Source organism: Ailuropoda melanoleuca, chromosome 5 (genome assembly GCF_002007445.2).
Source record: "Ailuropoda melanoleuca isolate Jingjing chromosome 5, ASM200744v2, whole genome shotgun sequence".
NCBI lineage: Eukaryota > Metazoa > Chordata > Mammalia > Carnivora > Ursidae > Ailuropoda > Ailuropoda melanoleuca.
This window is the reverse complement of record NC_048222.1, coordinates 105,338,390-105,363,038: the sequence shown is the minus strand read 5'-3', so window position 1 is coordinate 105,363,038 and position 24,649 is coordinate 105,338,390. Positions and strand designations below refer to the sequence as shown.

Here is a 24,649-nt window from a genome sequence, read left to right as displayed (position 1 = left end):
TACTTCATTTAAACTAATGACATTCAATGAGACATTTAGGTCTATTAAAATATGAATAAAACAAAAGGATTAAATAGCCCTTCTATATACATATACAGCAGTTTTCTGGATATCATCACTTTAGGAAGGCAGCATAGTAGATGAAATCATTGTTTCCAGAGCCAAACACTAGCTTTTGAATCCCAGCTCCACTATTTACTAGTCTATACTCTATTTTTAGTTAGATTTAATGTGAACAGACTCTTTTGGCTAAAATATAAGGGGGACAAGTATACTAATATTGTTTGAATTCCTTTATATTATGTATTCTATCATCTTTTTTCTTCCTCGAATATATACTGATGTCATATCAATATACAGTTGAATGTTATAGTTGTCCTTCAAACAGATCCTTGGGTACCTGAGCTTTCCCTATGATTTGATGTTAAAAACATCACTCTATCCATTATTTCACTCTATCCATCTTGAGGACTAGTGAAGTAAGAAGAGTTCTTCCTTGACTGACATGGAAACAGTCTTAACAAAGCATGAATAACTAGGACAGTTTTAATTCAGAGGTCATTTTGTCACTACATATTTCTGTCAATTTTAAGTCTCCCCCAAAAAAGTAACCAAACTTAGCAGCAAAAACCATTCTATCTTGATTCCCTCCACCCATCTCTCTCCTTCAGATTGAGACGTTAGTAAACATGTTATTAAAATCGTCATTTTGTCCCCTCTGCTTAAATGATCAAAATTGCTATATGTACAAAAAAAAAAAAGAGTATGCACCAGCTCATTGTAAATAGACTTTTAGAAATTAAGTTAAACTCTCTATATAGTTATTGAATGCCTACTGACTGTCTTTTGGGAAATGTATCATGGTATCATGAGAGCCTATATGTATCACAAATAATAGTGTAAAAGAAATCTTAAATAACCTGAGATTCAACCCCACCTTCTACTATATTTAAAAACTATCCAAAACAAATTACTGCTTCTATTCTTTTAAAAGAATATTTGGAGGATATATTTAAAAGACACTTTAAGCACAATCGAAGCTATTTGAGAGTAGACCATTTCATAAATGTTGCTCCCCAGTTATTATTATGCATTTAATCTACGTGCTAATTGACTTATCACATGCTAAATACGTCCGTTAAGCTTGTTATGTAAGTTTTCTGTTTCTCACTACTACTTAAAAATCCTTTCAGTCACTACTTACATAATCTCTTCTAGTTCAACACAAATTCAAACTTTCTTCATTCCTTTCCCTCAAATGGCTGTGAGTTGAACATCTTCTTAACTGATAAAATTTAGACTTTTCAGTGTGAACCTTAACTTCCAGTTTTCATAATAGTCCCTCTCTTCCCCTCTTCCCTAATAGTGCCTTTATTCATGAGCTGTAATTCCTTCACCTGAGCTCTTGAGCCCATCTCACTCATAACTTGCCTTGTTACTTTTCTTCTCTGTCCCTCTTTCATGGTTTCTCACCTTTGCCTTAATCCATTCTCTTTTTACTATTACACAAGAAAACTATAATGCACATCTAATGTTCTCATTTCATCTCCAACCATTCAGTTCTTACAATCAACCTTTTTTGTTTGCTTTTAAAAACGAACCCCTAGAAAGTAGCCAACAAGCTCCCAAATGCCCAAGCTAAAGGCTTGGCCTATACTCATTCTTAATTCTCCCATGCCTCTCTGTAACATTTGGTACAGACAACCAACACCTTTCTCTCTCTCTTTCCCATTGCATCTCAAGACATTTGTTATAGCTCAGTTTTCCTCCTCCTACGTCTAAAAACTCTAGGATCACTCATTCTCTTCTCTCCTTTAACTTTTCCTTTGTCTTCTTGTCATGGGCAAGAACATTCACCAGACCTTGTCTCCCTGCTTTCTGTATTATCTGGTTTGGTAATCTCAACACATTCTTGGTGATTTCTCATCTATACAGATGAAATCCAATGTCCTATCTCCAAAATTACAAATACCGCCTTTGACCTACACTTCTAAAAATTCTTTTTGATATCTTAACTTGGATGTCTATCTAAACAGTAAAATCATCATCTTCCCCTAGACCATTTTTCTGACTTCCTTTCTGTTAATAGCACCACCATTTCCCCAATGATTCAGGCCAGAAGCCTGGAAACCTTTTCTGACACTTCTTTTCTCATTTACCCCCTATATTCAGTCAGCCCGATGTCAAATGGTTTGTACCTTATAAATCTAATGTCATTTAATCTATAAATTCCCACCATCACGCCTCTAATGCAAGCTCTCATTATTTTTTTTTATATATAATTACTTCCTAACTGTGCTCTCTGCCTAGTTTCTCTCCATTCCAGTTTGTCGTTCATTCTGCCTCCAAGTTAACTTTCCATATAGTTCTAATATCACTTATTTGCTCAAAAACTTTCAGAAGTTGCCCTATGAATTGACTGCTAACTCCTCAAACTGACAGAAAATCTTCCACAATGTGTCTCCATATTACCTTTTTAGTTTTCTTTCTCATTATACCTTTATGAATATGTACTTTATGTGTGCACATGCATATACACATGTATAAACTATACCATTAGTTATTCTCTGGCTGTATCGCACATTTTCCTACCTTTGTATGTTTCCTTATGTCTTCAGTTTTACATGGCATGACTTCTAATCTCTCAAATATCACCTCTACTAAAGTAATATCCATCCTTATATGAACATGAAATCCTTCCTGATTTTTGTCCTTACTCCCATCAACTGGGTGAATATAATTTCCCCCTCTCTCTCTGACCTTTTAATCCTAATAGTACTTTGTATTTCTTTCATTGAATCTATAGTCCTTGCTTTAAAATCATGTAAATGCTTGTATTCATACTTAAAATATCTTCTCTGAGAGCAAGCAACATGCCTTATTCTCTCTGTACTCCTTTGTGCCTCAGATATAAACTGTCACTTTGATGAACTGAATCTCAAATGTCACACAAATACATTCTGTTTTCTTTATTCTTGTTATCACAAATGAAATGTAATGACACACTTCTATTCTTTACTCTCTTTTTTAAAATTTATTTTTATTTATTTAGATTCAATTAGCCAACATATAGTGTATATCCTTAGTTTTTTGCAGTAGTTTTCAATGATTCATTAGTTACGTATAACACCCAGTGCTCATCACATCACGTACCCTTAATGCCCATCATTCAGTTACCCCATCCCCCACTCCTCCTTTTCCACAACCCTCAGTTCTTTACTCTCTTTCAAAGAGAACAGCTTCAATGGGTGATGTTCAGCAATATTTCTTTATTACAGACCTTATAGAGGACCATTTACTCTTTAGATTTTCACATATGGGTCATAATATAAGTATTCCTTTACTTAATATTTTACCCAGTTTTCTTTTTTCTATGTTACATTTTTGTTTCATCATATAATACACTTCTGATTAAGTTATTAACAGGTTAAGTTGTATACGGCTTTTCATTTGCACTATTCCATAATGAATCCATTCTTACTATATTAAATAGTTGTAAATTTTCATTAGAGATTTTTGGAAAAAAGTGTGTATACCCATTTTTAATTTTCTCAAGTAGCCAGCTGTTCATATGTAAAACTGTTAACTCTACTATCAAAATTACTCTTGATAAGGTACTCATGTAGTAACAATGAAAATAAAAGTAAGCTATTTATACTAATACTCAAAATAATCTAATAATATCACAATTAATAATTTATCATTAAAAAACAATTTATCACTTGAAATAAGTCAACATGTAAGGTCATATTACCTGCTATCGTGTTGAGAAACATCAAATACTCAAAATTTGAAATCTCTCTATGTTGCCATCGCTGGGTCATATTAGAAGCTTTAAAAAGTTGACGTGGACTAGCTAATGAGATACGCCTGCAAAAAACAGAACTTTGATGTAGAATCAATTTAATTACTACACAATAATAAATTATGAATATCTGTGCTTATTCTGTATATTTGACATACAAAATGGTATTTGTATATTCTGAAAAGTTCTATTCATGTTCTACTACTGAATACAAGAAATATTTCAATGTATAACTAATGGTTAAATGATTTGGACTAGCCACAGGTCCATGATACATGTTTATTCACTAAAGTAGGCTGTCATTACAATGCCATTATAATATCTAGGTTCCATAAATGTCGATCAATAATAGTATGATTAACAACTTAGTGTTTTACTGATATAAAAGGAATTATAGTAACTGAGAAAGATATATAAAATTGTATTCACATCTTTTTCTCTGTGTGGTTTTTTTGGTGTGTATTTATATCTTTATCAATTTTAATAGTTCTCTTAAAGACAACATGTTTGTACATTTTAACTTTAAATATTATATTTATATACCCTTTATAACAGAGGAAAGGAGGATTCTAAACTCCTTACATATCTATTCATGGGGTGGGACAAAGGTAAGAGAAACTATTATTTTTTTATACAGTTTAATAACAGATGACCAAGTTTAATGTGTTTTTTTAATACAATGTAAATAATAAAAGATGTAACTGACTAATACTAAGTAACAGTGGAAAATAGGCAGCAGGATTAATTATTACATTCAGAGCCTAGAATCTCAGAGAAGTATGCTGTCACAGTTCTTCCTACCACCAAGGGCAAGGTAACTACATTTCTTGTTTTATTTTCACAGGTATAATTTACATACTATAAAATTTACCCATGTAAGTGTACTATTCAATGATTTATTAATAAATTTCTAGAGTTGTGTGATTATCACCACAATGTACTTCAGAACATTTCATTACCACAAAAACGTGCCTCATGCCTACTTACAGTTAATCCCCATTCCTATCCTCAGCTCCAGGCAAGTATCAATCTGCTTTCTGTCTCTACACATTTGCCTTTTCTGGACATTTCAGATAAATGGAATCATACATCATGAAGTCTTCTCTTCTGCATGAGGCTTCTTCACTAACCATAATATTTTTGAGATTCATCAATGTGGCAACATATTATTAATTCATTTTTTTGGATTCATAGGAGTGAGTTAAGCCTCTGACTCTTGATTTTTGGCTCAGGTCATGATCTCAGGGTCATGAGATTGAGCCTTGCGTTGAGCTCTGCACTCAGCAGGGAGTCTGCTTGGGATTCTGTCTCTCCCTCTCCATCTCCTCACCCACTCTTGCTCTTTCTCTCTCTCAAAATAAATAAATCTTAAAAAAAATCCATTTACTAGTTGATGGATATTTAAATTGTTTCCAGTTTTGGATTATTATTATTATTCCAGTTTATATTACTATGAATATTCACGAACATGTCTTTGTATGAACATATGTTTTCATTTCTTTTGGGTAGAATCCTAAAGGTGGAATTGCTGGGTTGTAGATTGCATTTACATTTAACTTCTTGAAACACTGCCAAATTGTTTTCCATTCCAACAAGCAATATATGAGGTTCCAATTTTCTACATCTCTGCCAACACTTGCCATTATAACGTATTTTTTACTATAACCAATCCAGCTAATGTAAAATAGGACCTTATTATAGTTTTAATGTAAATTACTGAGTAACTTTTCATGGCTTATTAACCATTTGTGTATCTTCTTTGGTAAAATGACTATTCAAATCGTTTCTTCCTTCATTAATTGAGGTTTTTGTCTTACTATTGAGTTGTAAGAGTTTTGCATACATTCTGAATACATGACCTTTATCAGAAACGTTATGTACAAATATTTCTCTCAGTCTAGGACTTCTCTTTTCATATACTTAGTGGTGTCCTTTAAAGCATGACAATTTTAAATTTTTATTAAACCCAATTTCTCAATTTTTTCTTTTATGGATTATACTTTTTGGTGTCACATCTCAGAATTCTTTGCCTACTCCAGGATCATGAAGTTTTTCTTCCACATTTTGAAAAATGTTTTTAGTTTTAGCTCTTAAGTATAGGTCTATGACACACTTTGAGCTAATTTTTTTTAATGATTTTTTTTATCATATTATGTTAGTCACCATACAGTACATCCCCGGATTCCGATGCAAAGTTCGATGCTCCATTAGTTGCGTATAACACCCAGTGCACCATGCAATGCGTGCCCTCCTTACTACCCATCACCAGTCTATCCCATTCCCCCACCCCCCTCCCCTCTGAAGCCCTCAGTTTGTTTCTCATAGTCCATAGTCTCTCATGTTTCATTCCCCCTTCTGATTACCCCCCCTTTCTTTATCCCTTTCTTCCCCTACCGATCATCCTAGTTCTTATGTTCCATAGATGAGAGAAATCATATGATAATTGTCTTTCTCTGCTTGACTTATTTCACTTAGCATTATCTCCTCCAGTGCCGTCCATGTTGCAGCAAATGTTGAGAATTCGTTCTTTCTGATAGCTGAGTAATATTCCATTGTATATATGGACCACAGCTTCTTAATCCAGTCATCTGTTGAAGGGCATCTCGGCTCCTTCCACGATTTAGCTATTGTGGACAATGCTGCTATGAACATTGGGGTGCATATGGCCCTTCTCTTCACTACATCTGTATCTTTGGGGTAAACACGCAGTAGTGCAATGGCTGGGTCATAGGGTATGAGCTAATTTTTTATGAATACTGTGTGGTAAGGGCTGAAGTTTATTTTCTTGCATGTGACTATCCAAATGTCTCAGCACTATTTGTTCAAGGATTATCTTTTCCTCATTGAATTGTGTTAGCACAGTTGTTGGAAACAAACAGATTTTATTTTTGTATTCCCAATTTTGTTCCATTGATTTATATGCCTATCCTTTTATAAATATCAGACCATCTTGATTACTGAGGCTTTATAGTTAAGTTTTGAAATCATGTAGTTGGAGTCCTCTAAGTTTGTTCTTCTTTGTCAACATTGTTTAGGCAATTCCAGATCCACTGCATTTCAGCTTCTTAATATCTTCAAGAAAGTCCATTAGATTTTGAGAGGGATTGCATTGATTTTATAGATCTGGGGAGAACTGACATCTTATTCATATTCAATCTTCTGATCCAGGAGTATGGAATACCTCCATTTATTTGATGTCTGTCTTTAATTTCTATCAGCCATGTTTGATAGTTTTCAATATATAAATCTTACACTTCTTCTGTCATCTAGCAATGAAGATTTCCCCCCCTCCTTTCTAATCTGGATGCCTTTAATTTCTCCCTTCTTCTCTTTTCTTACTGCACAGGCTGAAATCTCCAATATACTGTTGATAGAAATGGTGAGAATGGGGGACATTTTAGCCTTTCTGATCTTAGGGGAAAGCATTCAGTCTTTAACATTAAGTATTTCCCAATTTGAGCCCTAACTTCCTAGTCAACATTTCAGTCTGGCCATCACTCAGGGGTTTCAATTTCAATAGATCTAAAACTAAACTTCTCATATTCTCTCCATCCACCTCATCTCCACAACCCCGACCCCAACCTTGGGGGATAGATATAAAAACTATTCCTTCTCCAGTGTTCCCAATCTCAGTAAATGCTATTCAGCAGCTTAAACTAAAACTTGGCAAGACACACTGGACACCTCCCTCCCTCCATTATCATCCTCCATTATCTAACTAATCTCCAAGTCACACAAATTATATGTCCTCAAAATTTCTAAACAAGGATGTCTCTCTTTAACTGCACTATCAGCACCACATAATACCTGTATTTTCACAATAAACTCCTGTCTCTGACTGGACACCCTCTTCCCAGAATCACGAAGTTCCAGTGATATTCGCCTTCCAACATTCCTTAAAATGCTGGAACCTTACCTTATTTCAGGACCTTTGCGTATGCTATTTCTGCCTTCAAAGGTAAGCTGATTCTAATCTTTCAAATTAAAACTTAAAAGTCACATAGGAAGACATTTCTGAACCACGCACGTAATACAAAGCATCTAACCTTTACTCCACTAATTGCTATTATAACACCTTTATTATATCCCTCCCGTCACTTACACATTATTTATTTTGTTTGCCTATTTGTTAAAACATGTATTGGTAAGATGGTACCTATCTTGTACACTGCTGGATAACAGACACACAGTTAGTGTTTGCGATCTATTTAAATTGCTGATTTAATGAATTAAGCTCCATCTAGCTTTCATTAACTGTGGGAAATCATTACAAAGATTTCCCAACTACGATAACACATCTTAGCTGATGAATAAAACTTAAAAAAATAGAGATAATTAGTAGGAAAAAAGACTTTTTCATTAAGATAAAGAAATTTACTATATCATTCTGAACTGCTTCATTCCGAACCTGAAATTCCTCATTAAATTATAAAATTATCTATTCAAAATCCTCACTGACATTATAAGCAACTACTGATTATAGCCTAGAAGGGCCACTTTTACATAAGAGTCGTACCATGTGGTAGTTTTAAAATATGTCCATAAATACTTTGATACTTTCTCTTCAGGAAGTGGAACTTTTCCCCTCCCTTGGAGCCCGGGCTGTATTTAGTGACTACATTATAACAAATATAATGTAGCAGAATTGATGACCTACTCTACCTATCAAGGGTAGGTCATAAGAAGACATTGGAGCTTCTGTCTCATTCTCTTTTGCATCATTTACTCTAGGAAAATCAGCTCCCAAGTCATACAGATATTCAAGCAGCCTATGAAGAGCAGACTTTCTAGGACACTTTTATTTCTTATTTTCTAATGAACATGATCAGTAGTTTCCTTTTCTGGTAATGCTTTTCTGTGGATTTGTAATTCAGGTAATGCTGGCTTCATAGAATAACTTTAAACATCTATCCTTCTTTTCTATTTTCTGTAATAGTTTGCTTAGAAATGGTATTATTTCTTCACTAAATATTTGATAGAATTTGCCAATGAAACCATTTGAGCTAGGAATTCTCTCTGTCAGAAGACCTTTAACTGCAAATTCAATTTCCCCTGTAGAGGTATCAAGGCTACCTATTAGATGGAAATCTGTCCATTTCATCTAACTTGTCTAAGTAGCACAAATTTGTTCATAATATATCCTTATTTTCCTTTTAATATCTGTAGGATCTGTTGTGATGTCCCCTCTTTCATCCTTGATATTGGCAATTTGTGTCTTCTTTTTCTTTGTAAGTCTTGTATATATATTTATTACATTTATTAATCTTTTCAGAGAAACAACTTTTCATTGCATTGATTTTTCTTCATTGTTTTTGCTTACATTTTTATTAATGTTCCTCCTTTACATTTACTTTCTTTTTGCAACCTACTTTGGTTTACATTTGCTCCTCTTTTTCTAGTTTTTTTCACACAGAAGTTCAGCTCAAAATAATGCATTAGTAATCATCATTTAATATGAAACATAAAACAGAAGTAATAGGTAAGAAAATGAAGTAAGAAAAAATATTAATACAGGTTCTTTTTCAAATTTTTCTCATATAAAACAGTACCTGGTTTGAGGCAATCCAAAACTGGTTCCAATACCAACACGAGGTAGATAGTTAACTACTTTCTTTACTGTTGCAGAGTCTGGGAAGTTGAACATTACAGCAACTATGAAAAATAATTTTTAGAAGTTAGAACACAACATAACTTCCTTCTTGGAAAACTGACTTCTTGGTGTAATAAAATATTTACTCTTAATTCAGGTATACAATTCCTGCCATATTACTTTTATTCTAGTGCATACCAAGTTTTAGTATTAATGTCAGAGGTAATATTCATTTTACTTATAAATACCTTAGCCATAGATAGTTCCTACTCTAAATGCTGTCAGAAGTTCTAAAAACTGTTGTTGTATTAATGTGACATGAAGCTGTGATTAGCTACATCTTGAATTTACAAAATTGAATTTTAGCAAGTTAAACATACTTATCTGTGAGTTTCTATAAATAAACATTTAAAAGTTTTAACTTTATATAATTAACAATCTAACACCAAAAACACTAGAGATTTAAGTACTAAACTGTCACATATTTATTTCCAGTGATGAACAGTTTCAAAATTATTCTCTTTACAATTTTTATGTTTATAATTTATATGTTCACATAATCCAGAACAATGTGTGACCTAAAGGAAGACTTTTCCTCTACAGTTAATAATCAAATTTAAATGTTTTCTAATCATCTCTATTTTAATAATAATACATTTTGAGAATATCAAGAAACGCACATCAATATATATTAATATATTCAGTACATAAATGGTAATTATTACAGTCATCTATAAATTTTTAATCTTTTTAAGAAATACGAAAATAAAGTCAAAATCATGAGAGAGAATTTAGAAGCTATCAATTTGAAGTCTTAAAATTTTAACTATATTATAATTTCAGTATCATAACCTCTAAGTACTCATCTAGAAAATGATCCTTCTTCTCTACCCAGCTTAAAAAAAATTCTTCAGTCCAAAAAAAATTTATCAACTTGGTATAGCTTTAAATACTGACATTACCAACATGTTTCAGGTAAATAAGTACATGATCATTCACTAAGGACCCAAAACATATTTGGAACTGTCATTCATATATATATATATATATATACACACACACACACACCTTTTTAATAAGCCATCCCTATATATCCATTATTACATTGAATACGGGAAAAAAACAACAACAGAAAAACTATCATAAGTTACAGCAGATAATGAAGGCCATGAAGGAAAGGCAAAAGAAAAACACAGATACAAAAGCAAGGATGCATAAGAAATTTTAAAGGAGGAAAATATGAATGAGGATGAGCAAGTAATAAATATTGTTAAGACTGTAACAAAACCCCTTTGGGACAGCAATGATGCAGGCTGAACTAAAGTGTGAAACATTCACTTGATTATTTGCCTGGAAGAATATGTTTACATCAGGAAAAAGAGGTATATATGGGGAGAAGGCCAAATAGGAAAGGAAAAAACATCTCTACCTAAAGAAATCTGTATTCTCTAAAGACATATGATTCCATAAAGGGAAAATAATGTGTGTATGGAATATATATTACTTTGTGTAGATTTTTTTAAATGACAACTTGTAGATAATAGAAAGAGAAAATAAAACTTCAATCTACTTATGTATAAGGAGTATGTACAATAAGTCACTAGATTTTATACATTCTCCCTTATATGCCTCCACTCATACCCACCAATGCTTTTACTTCAAGTTCACCTTGTCTCTCCTACTTGTCTTAATGAATTTCACCAAGTTCCATTTTAAATCTACAAATTGAATTTTAGTTCTTTCAAGAATGATGTAATACAAAGCAACCAGGACACTTGAGTACCATTTTCTGATGGTCCCTTTATAAATGGCAATAGCTTAGACAAAAGATTGAATAAATGTATGAATCATTTGATTACCCTCTCCCCTCTCCAAATGCATCCACCTTCCAGATGAAGTTTAAGCATCAGAGCAATACTGAGAACATCAAAACCCCACAACTGATTAAATGGTTAGTTATTTGCCATATTTAGAAAACCCTGTACTAATCTGTGAGATGGCCAGAAAACTAAAACTACTACAAATGATTCTAAGAATGACCAAGTGGGGAAAAAAAAACACGTGGATGCATGTGGTTCAAAAAATGAGGTCAGTATGGCAGAAAGTAGACTACAAATTACTATCTAAAAGGAAACAATACGGTACGTTCAAGAATGAAATCTGAAAGAGGTGGAGGTTAGCTTTATAACAATATACTTCTGAAACATATTACCTCTGTTTGCCATAAAGATCTCCAAGGCTGTATTTTGTAAAAGATAACGACGAGAAAAGATTGATCGTATCTCTGTGAACAGCCATTTTCCATGCAGCCCTTCTGTATATGCCAGGATCTAGCGAGGAAAAAAATAAGTCCAAGTAAGTAATAACAGTTTAATTTTTTCTTGTTGTTTTTCCCCCTGAATAAAACAGAAAAGACCCTATTAAGAAAAATAATTTCTAAAAATTGAAAAAACAGTTACTGAAATAATTTGGAGGGAGACTAAGAAAATAGATTGCAACTTATGGAAAGGAAGCTCAATGAAAAAGCAGAGCAAAATTAAAAAACATCTATTTATAAATATATTTTGGGTTTTTAAGAGCAGTGATGTAATCTATTGCTTTTCAGGAAATACAAATTGCATTATTTAGTGATTGGGTTTTGAATCATATTATGGAAAGTAAAGTTTTAGATAAAAAGAAGGAAGACCTCAAAAGAATGCCCTACATGCTTAGAGATCACATATACAATTCCGTTTCATATAATACAATTTTAATGTACTCAGAAATATTTCTTTTATGTTATATGAGGTTTTCAGGTTGGTTTCTTTTTTTAGTACAGTTCAAACACAATGTTGCATTAGTTTCAAGTGTATAACTTAGTGATTTGATGAGCTTATACATTATGCTATGTTCATCGTAAATGTAGCTACCACTGATACTGTTAAATCACTATTACAGTATTATTGACTGTATTCCTCATGCTGTGCCTTTTATTCCTGGGACTTATTCATTCTGAACTGGAAGCCTGTATCTCCCGCTCCCCTTCACCCATTTTGCCCCGCCCCACCCATCCCTGCCCCAGCAACCATCAGTTTGTTCTCTGTATTTATAGATCTGATTCTGCTTTTTGCTTGTTTATTCATTTGTTTGTTTTTTGTTTTCTTTATTTAGATTCTACTGCAGAAGTACCTTTTATATACTTTAAAATATATATTTAGAGTAAATCCTAAGAGTTCTCATTGCAAGGAGAAATTCCCCCTTCCTTTGTTCTTCTTTTTTAAAAAAACTGTATCTATATGAGAAGATGAATGAACATATTGTAGTAATCATTTCACGATATATGTAAACGAAACCATCATGCTGTATTTCTTAAGCTTATACGGTGATGTATGTCAATTATTTTTTAATAAAACAAAAAATTATATATATTCAGGTTCATGACTTTAAAAAATCACACTTTTAAGGTCACTGTTAAAGGCAACAGTCACTCATTCAGAAAGCACAAAGACTGACTGTATAAGAGGTTAAGTATCATTTTGTCAGCTAGGCTAAACACAAACCTGCAAATGAACTCAACATAATCTCTCTATGGAGTAGGTGGTTGTCAGAGTAACTTGTTACAATTCTTGTCATCCCATGTGACAGACGCAGTAACTTAGAATGCTTTGCCAACTCAAAGTAATCCTGTCTTTAGTCCTAAGCCACTTTTGTTGTTTTGTTATTCAAGTTTTGTTTTTTAAAAAGTTCATTTCAAAAGCTTAATTATGAGGTGTTAAAGGAAAACCTGATGTGTAATTTCTTACACCATTACTTCACATTAATTTAATAAAGAAAATGAGATGGATTTACTATCAAAACCTAATGAAAATCCCTGAAGGCAAACAATTAAAATATAACTTTCAAAAGTAACCACCATTAAAAAATGCAAATAGAATGACATATGATTATGATATTGCATGGTAGGGACAAAGATGGGATAAGCAAGGAGAGGAAAAAATAATAAGAATTTATCCTACAAGAACTTTCTCTTCTATATTCATCTCCATTTTCTAGATCTTAAATGCAAGCAACTCTATATTCCTCAACGTAAAATGCAATTTCTTTGGGAAAAAAAGCAACCTTATTTAATTCACGAAGTATGTATTTAGATTTTTCTACAAATTCTATTTTTGGCACAAAGCATCTAAAAACAAAGGAATAACTCCAAGTCTCAATGTTTTTTGAAAAATACAACAAAAATTCTAAGGACCAAACAAACTTTCAGTTTTAAAACTGGTGATACAGAAATCTACTTTCATTCAGCCAATATCTGCATAAATAAGGTCAGGAGAAATGAACAGGTAAAGAGAGGACGAAACTGTAAGTCTTACTCTCAAAATTTTTTGAAAGCAGAGGTTGCAGGTAACTCTTTCTCTCACCATGACCAGTAGGTCCAATTCTCCAGAGCCTACAGTGGCCTCCTACTTGGTCTCTCTCTTATCTTACCTGCAGAGTCTACTATGACCAGAGGAACCAAAGGAAAAGAAAAATTTAATAGAATTATTAAATATAAATCAGATCACATCACTCATGCATTTAAGTCCAGTGGCATATCACTGCATGCATAATAAACACTGAAGCTCTGTATAATTGTTCATAAAGTCTTATATCTGAGACTCACTGATGAGCCCAATTCATTCTTCTTTTGGGCCTTTATACTGATTTTCTTGTCTGACTTGAATGTTCTCCCAAATACTCACATGATTAGTTTACTCTCACATTAGATTTTTGCTCCAGTGTCACCTCCTCAGAGAAGCCACTGGCTCTAAACTCCACTTCCTCCATGAGCACCCCAAACTCATCAGATTTCTTTCACAACACTTATCATTACCTGAAATTATAGTATCTGCTTGCTTGTCTATTGTCTCTATTCAGCACTACAATGTTAGAATCTAAGTTACACTAGAACAAAGACTTTTAGTATACTCTATTTCCATTTTCTAGAACAATGTCTGACACAAAGTAGATGTTTTTGAATGATTACATGAGTCAATGAATGGCAACTTAAGCTCAACATATGGCCCAAATTCATTTTGTTTGGACCATATGATATTTTAACGAAGTATTCAGATTTCTGGTTTCTCAGGAAAAACTAAGGCATCTGTCAAATCTAGATCTATTTGCCACATGGTAACAACTGACATACACTCACCATTTTGGCACAGTCTCCACTCATTCATTTATTACCTGTCCAGTTCCCGTTGGCATTTGAATTTGCCACCCTGAACTTAATCAAGTAGGAGAGAATCCAGTATATGTTCTGTAACACTTACACTCCAATCTACTAACCAAGTATCAGTAAGGAAAACGAGTGCCAGACAAATGAAATAGTTAATACAAAGTCCTTTGGGAAGTTAGTGGCAGAGTCTAGCCTACTTCCCAATTCTCTAATCCAAAAATACAAAGGTTACAATATATATACCACATTGTCACATTTGTAAAAAGGGGCTACAATTCAACTTATCAGAATTTTAATCAACTACATTTGTCTTCCTATACTTGGGTTACAAGTGAAAGAGGGAAATCAAAGAAAACAAATACCAAGGGCTCCTCTAAGGTCTATGATATGCTAAGAATATCACACACTAACCTGAAAATTCTACCTTTTATATGTATAAAGCTATATAATAAGACCTGTTGCTCATAATGGTGGCTTCAGTCATTGTAAGATCATGGCCATGCAACTAAACATTTAATTATATCCAAAGATACTTCAATTATTAATAAGTATACTAAAAATTACTATAAGATTTTTAATGTATTCAAGGTTTTCTAATTAATAAAAAGTTCAATTTATATCTCCTTCTTTTAAGCAGTATAGTTATTAAAAAACCTACTTGAAGTGGTATGCTTCTTTAAAATGTTTTATTACCAAATCATATTCACAACCGTAGAAAATGACATCAGCCCATGTACCCATTGCTCAACCATATAAAATCCTAACATTCTACCATATTATTGCATATATTTAAAAATTAATAAAGCATTTTATTAATTCCCATATATAACCCTTCCTGATCCCATTTTCCTCCTCTGTCAGAGCCAATCACTATTTTTGCTTTAAGCTTTGTCATTCCCATGTCAGTTTTTATACTATTAGTACATATAAATAATACCCAGCATTGTTTTGTATGTTTTCAAACCTGATATAAATCAGGTATCATACTGAACGTATGACAGTAGTGTGCTTTCAAAATTAAATATAATCAGGTTTAGTGTATTAAAACTCAGAGAAAAAGAAACAGGAGGAGAGACAGACAAAATCATTTAAAATTGCCATAAGTATCAAAAATTAAAATCACATACGAAAAACTAGCCTGACTTAAAGAGAATTAACAAATGAAATTCTATACTTACGGTCAAGATAGTTGGATTTAAAATGGAAACGAAAAATCTTTTAACTAACAGAATTAGTAGCTGAAATTGATATAATAACATTTCTTTAAGGTATTCATTAGGAAAAGGAGTCAGTACTGAAATGCAGCTGAGGCCTAGTTAAGCAAGAGGTTTATTTCTTATTGGAATAGTATATTCCTGGTCTGAGGCTTCACTTCAAAGTCTCTAGAGTTCAATTAAAACTGGATTAGGTAGAAGCAGACCCTTCTTTGGGACTTTCTGTTCACTGAAACTCTACATACGCTGACAGCACCCTAGACAGAGGTCTAGCCCTCCAATGAATCAGTTGCTATGGAAACCATATCATTACCATTGCTCTGCAGTTATGACCCCAAGTCTAGAATAGCTTGAAAGCTTAAGCCCACCGCACTCTTTGAATGTTTACCACCTTGTTTTAATATGGTTAGTATTGTTAATAGTAAAAGTAAATTCAACTTTTTTTTTTATAATTTGTTCAACATAGATGGTTTATTAAAATGTTGAGGTAAGAGAGAGGAAAGAAAGGAATCAGTATTTAATTTTAAATATACACACATACACACTCATCAAGTGTATAAACGATTTCTTTACATTAAAAATATTAAACATATCTTCTTTAAAATTTTTATCTGAAATTTGTGCCTTCTGAAAAGGGATATATTATTTTTCCCAAATAATAAACACAATGCTTTATCTTTCAAATAACATAATGTGAATACATATAAAAACTTCTTCACCCTGTTGCATTTATTGGCTTGAAAGCAAACCATTCTTTCCACTTTCCTTTTAACCATTTATTTTGAAAAGCTTATGAATTTATCCAAATAAAACTTTCTTTTGTTTGCTCATCCTCTGAGAGAAATAGAAATGTGTTTCCAGCCTAACTGCATAATGCTTTTATCGTCAGGTTTTAAAATTTTTTTTAAATCATCTCTAAAAATAAATATTTGCTTCACTTAAGTAAAGAAGAAAGGTTTTGTTTTAAAAAAAACTATACAAAACACCCTCACTAAATTTAAAATTAAAAAAAAAACTTTAAAGGGAAAAATATTAAAGAGTGATAAAATCTTTTACCTCAAAATAACAAATAGGTGTTTGCATATAAAACTCAGTAAAAGGCTTTTAAAAATACTATTATTTCTTAACATTTAAAACTAGCATTGCATATACTAGTCTCACATATTTGTCAATTTTTGGAGAGGTTTTACTTTTTTACTCTTTGAAACAATTCCATATTGATTTCTGAAGAATGTGATAATAAAAGTAAAATCGGATAATAATATTACCAAGAATACTTATAATTTCATAACAAAACTATTTATAAAATATACAGAATATTTTTAACATCAACAAAAATGTTTCAAACTTACTATACAAAATATAAGCTAATCATTCTATCAATGACACCACTGGAAGGAAAGTCAAGAAAATATTCACATCCGATTTTCATGAAAAATGATTATAAATTAGTCACAAAATATTATATCTTAATATGAGAAAACAGTAAATATTTGAAATATATTCAAAATGAAAACACACTGAAAAATATTCCAACAGCAACTTATCACTCGATACATTTACAAATGTTTTATTTATAACTGTAATATTAACAAACTAGTAGAAAGTAATTTTAATCAAGTATTTTAAAGTTGTACCACTCTATTATTAACATAGCTTTGGGATTTTGCTGCATATAATTTTCTCTGAAATTTGATATCAAAGCATAGCACTTATGAGTTTATTCATAAACTCAGAATTTATTCTAATAATATTGAATTCTAGTTGGCTTATGGATTTACTTCATCACCTACCACAGAACTTTGATGTTTTCAAAGATATATTATTAAAGTAAAACTCAGAGGTCTTTCTGAATTTAAAAATGATATACAGTTGGCTAGTTGAAACTTTACAATAGTAATTTTGTTCTTAAATATTATCCAAGAATACGTAGAATGTTTCCAAATTTTGAAAAAAACAGAATGATAACAAAATATTAAACTTATGAATATGAAAGAAAATTACCTTTTAAATTAATTATGAGTTATTTAATTTTTTTCCTCCTATACAGTAAATTTCTTCCTTCTGCTTACTAGGTACTATGCTGTAGTACAGTATTCTCCTTAGCATTTTCATGGGTGACAAATTCAATTAAACATATTCATTACTCTAATGTTCTACTTGGCAGTTTAGTCAGTATGAAAAATTAAAAATATATAAATAAAATGCTACATGACCTCTGTATTGATTGGGCTAAAATGGTTTTAGCCTGGGTGTGGATGATGGGGCAGCTGGGAGGGGCAAGAGGGGAGCACACAAACACATACACTCTTATGTTTTCTCTTCCAATTACTGAGGGAGATGATAAAACCACAGCAAATGATGTATCAGCTCATTTTATCTTATCGCTTTGGGGCTAGGTGACAATGAAGTTCATATTTCACTGGCTCCCATTGAAGATTGTGAAAATTACTTGCCCTCATGACCTGAAATTTCACTAGAAGACAGAAATTTCTCTTCTGCAAAGTAATGCAATTTTTCAGATGTCAACCTTTAGCCCAGCTTTAAAAATTAATTTCATTTATATTAACCAATGATATTGATATTTTCACAGCATGCTCTTTGATACATGAAGCACTGACTGGCAAATTGATGTTGCTTTAGATGGGTAAAACTATTTTATTTTAAGCTGCTATGGCAGACAGATTTATGGCAAACTGAAATTCCCATTTCATAATTTAATATTTGTGCTGGAGTGATGCACCTTTAAGCCCCTGGCGTGTAAATAATTCTGACTCTTTGGTTGGTTCTGTTTTATTTTCAATATTCTTCAGCTTCAAAATAATTTGCATTCTAAATGATGTATCAGAAAAGTCATCTCTTATTTAACATTTAATATATATCTTAATGAGTCAAAAGCAAATGTGGTAATGCAGAAGTAGAACAAAGAAGGTATTTATATATCATCAACTAATTTTTAATTTAGTTTTTTTAATTTAAATACATCTGCATCTGATTATTTTTGAAAGAAGACTCCAAAATATACAAGAAAAGAATAGTAAAGAACATGAATGTACCTTACTTTATTTTTCACAGCAGCGTGTGAGGTAAAGAGCTAGTTATTACATTTTCAGAAAAAAAGTAAACTATCTGAATTAAAAATAGAGATATCTGGGTTTGGAGATACCCTTTAAATATAAACTTAATAAAAACAAAACCACAATGTCAATTTTATCATGAAGAAAGTATGAAAGTGTTCCATCTGATTTTAGTATGAGACAGAGAAATTACCTTGCACTATATACAAAAAAGAAAAATTTCAATATTTTGTAGTAAAACTGTTACTAAAAGGTATCTGGAATCTTAGCAAGTTTTGAGAGAGAGAGACAGAGAGAGAGAGAGAGAGAGAAAGAGAGCGCGCACAGACTCCTCACCGAGCAGAGAGCCCAATGCAGGGCTCAATGCAGGGCTCGATCCTAAAACTCTGAGATCATGACCCAAGCTGAAGGCAAACAACTGACTGAGCCACCCAAGCACCCCACTACCAAAAGTTTTTCATCTTATTAATAAGGTAAGTTAATCATAAGTATGCATAAACTTACGCATTAATCTATATTCTCAAAATTAGAAAAAGGCAAAGAAAAACACTTCTGTAATTCAGTTATTTTTTCCCTAAAACGATTCTTAACACTGCTCTAGCCAACTTTCTAACCTCAAAATCACTTTTGCATTTTTTTTGCTAACAATATCCAAATTGTTTTTTACTCAAATATGCTTATATTTAATTTTTCCTTACATCAATGATATGGGGAAAATAGTAATATACATTATACTTAATGATTTTTCCATTTTTATTGGAAAAATTCCTAGTAACATCTCAAAAAGTTGTGAGAATTACATGCTACTGTCTCTGAATTCAAGCTATAAAGTATTTTTTCTTATTATTCCACACACTGACTCTCTAAAGTCAAGAGCTTTCTGTGCCTTAATAAAAAGTTAAATTTCAATCAGCGCTAATAAAAAACTGCCTCATTTTAAATATATTGGAATGTTGTATAATAAATATTTTAAAACACCCAAAAGACACAACTATTTTTCTTCCTAATGCCAATTCTTATTATGAACTCAAACTCAATCTCAAATTGGTATCAAAAGCCCTCCCTAGATTTATGAATTAAACCTTCAAGTTAGAAGTAATATCAGCCTGTAGCTACAGTAGCAGGTACAATGTGATTTAGCCATTAAAAGTTTCTCTGGTAGGGGCGCCTGGGTGGCACAGCGGTTAAGCATCTGCCTTCAGCTCAGGGCGTGATCCCAGCGTTATGGGATCGAGCCCCACATCAGGCTCCTTCGCTATGAGCCTGCTTCTTCCTCTCCCACTCTGCCTGCTTGTGTTCCCTCTCTCGCTGGCTGTTTCTATCTCTGTTGAATAAATGAATAAAATCTTTAAATAAAAAATTAAAAAAAAATAAAAGTTTCTCTGGTGAGTAAGGTATTTAACTAATTAAAGGGAAAACCCTTGCTTATCTTCAAGAAATTTGCTTTTGTTCTTCAAAAAGCAAAGAACGGAGATAAAATGCAAAATGGAAAAGAAAAAGTTACAAAGAACTTCATGCTAACAGCCTCAAACCCCCAGGACGCTTTTTTCCTAATTAGAGGGAAATAATTTTCCACTTTATTTTATATATATATATATATATATTTTTTTTTTTTTTTGCTTTCTTCCTCCTATTATTCACTCAGTTGTTTAGCTGGAGTCAGTTATAAATGAGCAGTACAGGCTCCTATTTATTCCATAATAGAGCATAAACTAAATATCGGGCTTGTATTTAGCTTCGGATATACTCTTCCAAAAGCATTTTCTTAAAGAACCTATTGTAATACACAGAACGTTATAAATACAATTTAAATGAGATTTGGTTAATCTGATTCCACTGTATAACTCCATAACATTGCATAACCTCCCCAGACTGGAGTTCTTACTTGACAGGAGTTCTTTGAGGCTAGGACATTGGTCTTAGTCATCTTTTTATTCTATTCCTAACACCTACCACAGTGCCAGGGACACAGAAGACGGTGACTGGTGGATAGAAGGCCAGCCCAACCTTGCAAACTATATACAAGATTCTAGGACACATGACCATAAACATAACAGAAAGCAGAAATGGGTAGAAAAATGAGATGCAAAAATACAACATAACATTTTTAAAAAATCAAATTCAAGGGTCAGAGTTTGGATTTACCTTTACACACAAACAATATTTAAAACAATGTATGGAAAAAATTATTTTCAAGACCGTAAATATCAAGAATGAAAGACAATGATCCCTGAGAGACAAGAAAAAAGTGGTGACACCAACTATTGCCCCAGCTCACTGCCTGGAGAAATTTGCAGGCTCCAGAGCAGCAGGGGTAACCTAGTTGGAACACTGAGGTCTCCTCAAGAAGAGAAAACAGACTGGAGAACAGTGAGAGCAAGGCCATTAAGTTCATAAGCAGCAGAAGAGAGAGTGATGGAAAGTAACAGAGCTCCTGTGTAATCTGTAGTTTTTAGCTGAGTACTCATCAACCCATGTGTTAAAAAAAAAAAACAAAAAACCTGAGGCCAGTAAAAGACGTATCCCTCCAAATTACAAGGAACAATGCCCAGAGCTCAAACGCCAAAGGAAAAAAAAAAGTCTCATAATTCATGGAGCACTGAGTAAAGTACTCAGAAGGGTTTTGCCTGAGCAGTGGGGAATAATTAGCCCCAAACTAAACGTTGCTCTGGTCCTACCTAATAAACTTTTTGTTCGTTTGTTTTAAGATTTTATTTATTTGTTTATTATTGAGAGAGAGAGCATATGCAAGCAGGGAGCGGGCCAAAGGAGGAGATAGAGGGAATCTCGAACAGACTCCATGCTGAGCAGAGAGCTTGATCTCCAGAACCTGAGATCAAGAACTGAGCCAAAGTAAAGAGTTGGATCCTTAATGCACTGAGCCACCCAGGCGCCCCCTACCTAACGAACTTAAAAAGCAAAATCCAGATGGATAAAACTACTTCTAAGTAACTTAACGGTATCACAAAACAATGCATCAAAATATTTATAGACTAGAACACAACAGGATAAAATTTACCACAGTTGTTATTTAATTTAAAATTACCAGACTTACAAAAAAATCAGGAAAATATGATCCATAATGAAGAGAGAAATTAATTAACCAGAACTGACTGAGAAATGACACAGATGACAAAAGTATTAGAAAAGGACATCAAATCAGACAAAATAGATTTTAGAGCAAAAAAATATTACTAGGGATAGAAAGGGCCACGTCTCAGTAACAGATTATTTCACTGAGAGGCCATAACCATCCCAAATCACTTTTGGTTTCCCTATGGGCACCTACAATCCTTCTGCTGTTGGTCATATGTACTGAAATCACATTTAGAATAAATCCTCATCATGTATGGATATTTCCACAGACATATCTCATATTTGAACCACATCACACAACATACACACTTCAATCATGCTATGCTTAACATGTCTTCCAATATGTTGGTCTTCCAATCTGGAAGGCAACGTCTTTTAATGAGGTTGGTAGAGGAGGTGGTGGTGGTGGTCGCATTAGAGCAGTAGGCAGTAATAGCAACAGCTATTTCAAAATATAATTTAATTAGAGCCCATTATATGCCAGGATTACATTAAGAGCTTTATTTCAATTAATTATCAAAATAGCACTATGAAATATCATTTTCACCATTTTATATATGAGGAAACACACTTAACAAATATTAAATGATGGAGCCAAAATCACATAACTATTATGTGGGGTAAGCCAAGTCTATTAGGCTTCTAAAATTGTACTCTAAGCTGCTACATAATATTCCCTCCATGGTGAACTTCTCCTCTCATTCTTAAAGGCCAAGACAATGTTTCATAAAACCTCTAACTCCCCAATCAGTTTCAACCATTCTCTGTTTTGTGCTATCACAGGTCTAGTACCAATTCCATGTATTTGTAAATGTCTCCCTGACTACATGGTAATACGTGTACCTACCTAAAGACATACCTGGAATACTTGGTACATTACAGAACTCAATAAATGTATATTCAATGAATAAATGATGAGATTAACCATTTCAAATGAAATAGAAATGAAAACAAATTCCTCATCTCTCACTCCTTAATTCTACAATATTCAAAACCGAATAAGAGAGCTCCAAACTTGTTAAAGGAGTGAGCTCTGTGTCTCAGTTCCTAGTAAGGTCATTTAGTGGAGCCATGGTCAAGGTTAGCAAAATTTATTGTTCCCAGAAAGAGTGGTTAAAATGACCTCTCATAAGTACTAAAAAACGGGGAATTTATTATTTGGTTTGCTTCAATGGGAACGTACTATAAGATAAAAAAGTGGATGTTTCTCTAGGAATTTGAAAAAAAAAAAAAAGCCTGTGAAGTATTATTGCCCTGTGATAAATTGTTAGCACCTAAAAGAAATATGTCTACTAACACCTCAACCAAAAATATTCTGAATACATATGTAATATGAATTTGGTACATTATCTAAGAATATTAAATTCTGCTCTAGAAGACAAGAAAACAAATGGGATAGAAGAAAACCAAAAGAAATAATAACCACTGATAGTAAGATGGTAACTTATGACATAAAGGCAAAAGTCATAGGCTAGGGGTGCCTGGGTGGCTCAGTCAGTTAAGTGTCTGCCTTTGGGTCAGGTTATGATCCCAGGGTCCTGGGATCGAGCCCCACATCGGGCTCCCTGCTCAGTGGGGAGCCTGTTTCTCCCTGTCTTCCTCCCCACCCCAGCTTGTGCTCTCTCTTGCTCTCTCTCTCTCTCCCCCACAAAATAAATAAATAAAATCTTTTTAAAAAGTCATAGGCTATGTTAAGTAGAGATAATGAGTAAAGTAGTAGCTTCTGAGAGAATTCAAAAGGTGCTAAATATGGACAGTAATTTTAAAGTTAGAAATCCGTTAAGGCCTGTTAAAGACAATATACTGAAGTATGATGGAATAAAAAAGGGTGTTCTTTCAGATAGAGATGAAAAGACCAACTTGTAAGATAAGATCATGCCAACTTCACTTTGGGTTGCTGATTTTCTGTAGGTCTTGAGAGTGAGGCAAGAATTACACTTTTATTCCAGAGACTCTTTTCGAGAATGTCTGGACAACGAACAGCTTTGGAAGAGACAGATAGTGTCTCACTTTGGAGCACAGGGCAGGTTTATTTACTGTCCAGTATAATAAAGATAATGATGCCTTTTGGGGGCAAGGGCCAAACTTTACTGACCGTGATAAACATTTTGGGTTTCTAAACACTGAGAATGCTCAACTGGGATGTAAACTCACTGGGTACACACTATCTACCTGGGCCTCTTATGTTAGTCTGCTCAGACTGCCACAACAAAGTATTAAAGACTAGGTGGCTTAAGCCACGAAAATGTATTTCTCACAGTTCTGAAGGCTAGGGAGTCCTAGGTCAAGGTGCTGGCATAGCTGGCTCCTGGTGAGAGCTCTCTACCTGGCTTGCAGATGGTTGCCATTCACATTATCCTTACATGGTAAAGAGAGAAAGAGAGAGAGAGAAAGGAGGGGAGGGGAGCAATCACTGTCCTCCTCTTATAAAGCCAAAATTCTAGTGGATTAGGGTACTAACTTTATGAACTATCTCCTAAAGCCCCTATCACCAGATACAGTAACAACTGGGGTTAGGGTTTCAACATACGACGGGGGGGTGGTGGTGAAGAGGGAAAGCATATTCAGTCCATAGCACCCATCCACATCACCTTATGAAACCGGGGGGAAGACACTTAGGGCAATTGACTCATTTAGATGCTTATTCTGTTTGTTGTGTCATAAGAAAAT

General features: G+C 33.2%; 1 protein-coding gene across 5 annotated transcripts in view; it reads right to left on the bottom strand.

Annotated features, from left to right (window-relative positions):
• The window catches only part of LRBA (LPS responsive beige-like anchor protein), a 725,452-nt gene that overhangs the window by 189,492 nt on the left and 511,311 nt on the right, over window positions 1-24,649 (bottom strand). For all 5 annotated transcript variants that reach the window (XM_034661533.1, XM_034661532.1, XM_034661534.1 and 2 more), the window contains 3 exons: window positions 11,608-11,725; window positions 9,355-9,457; window positions 3,755-3,870 (listed from right to left, as the gene is read on the bottom strand). In XM_034661533.1, coding sequence (XP_034517424.1) covers window positions 3,755-3,870; window positions 9,355-9,457; window positions 11,608-11,725 — 337 coding nt within the window. The remainder of the gene's footprint in view (window positions 1-3,754; window positions 3,871-9,354; window positions 9,458-11,607; window positions 11,726-24,649) is intronic.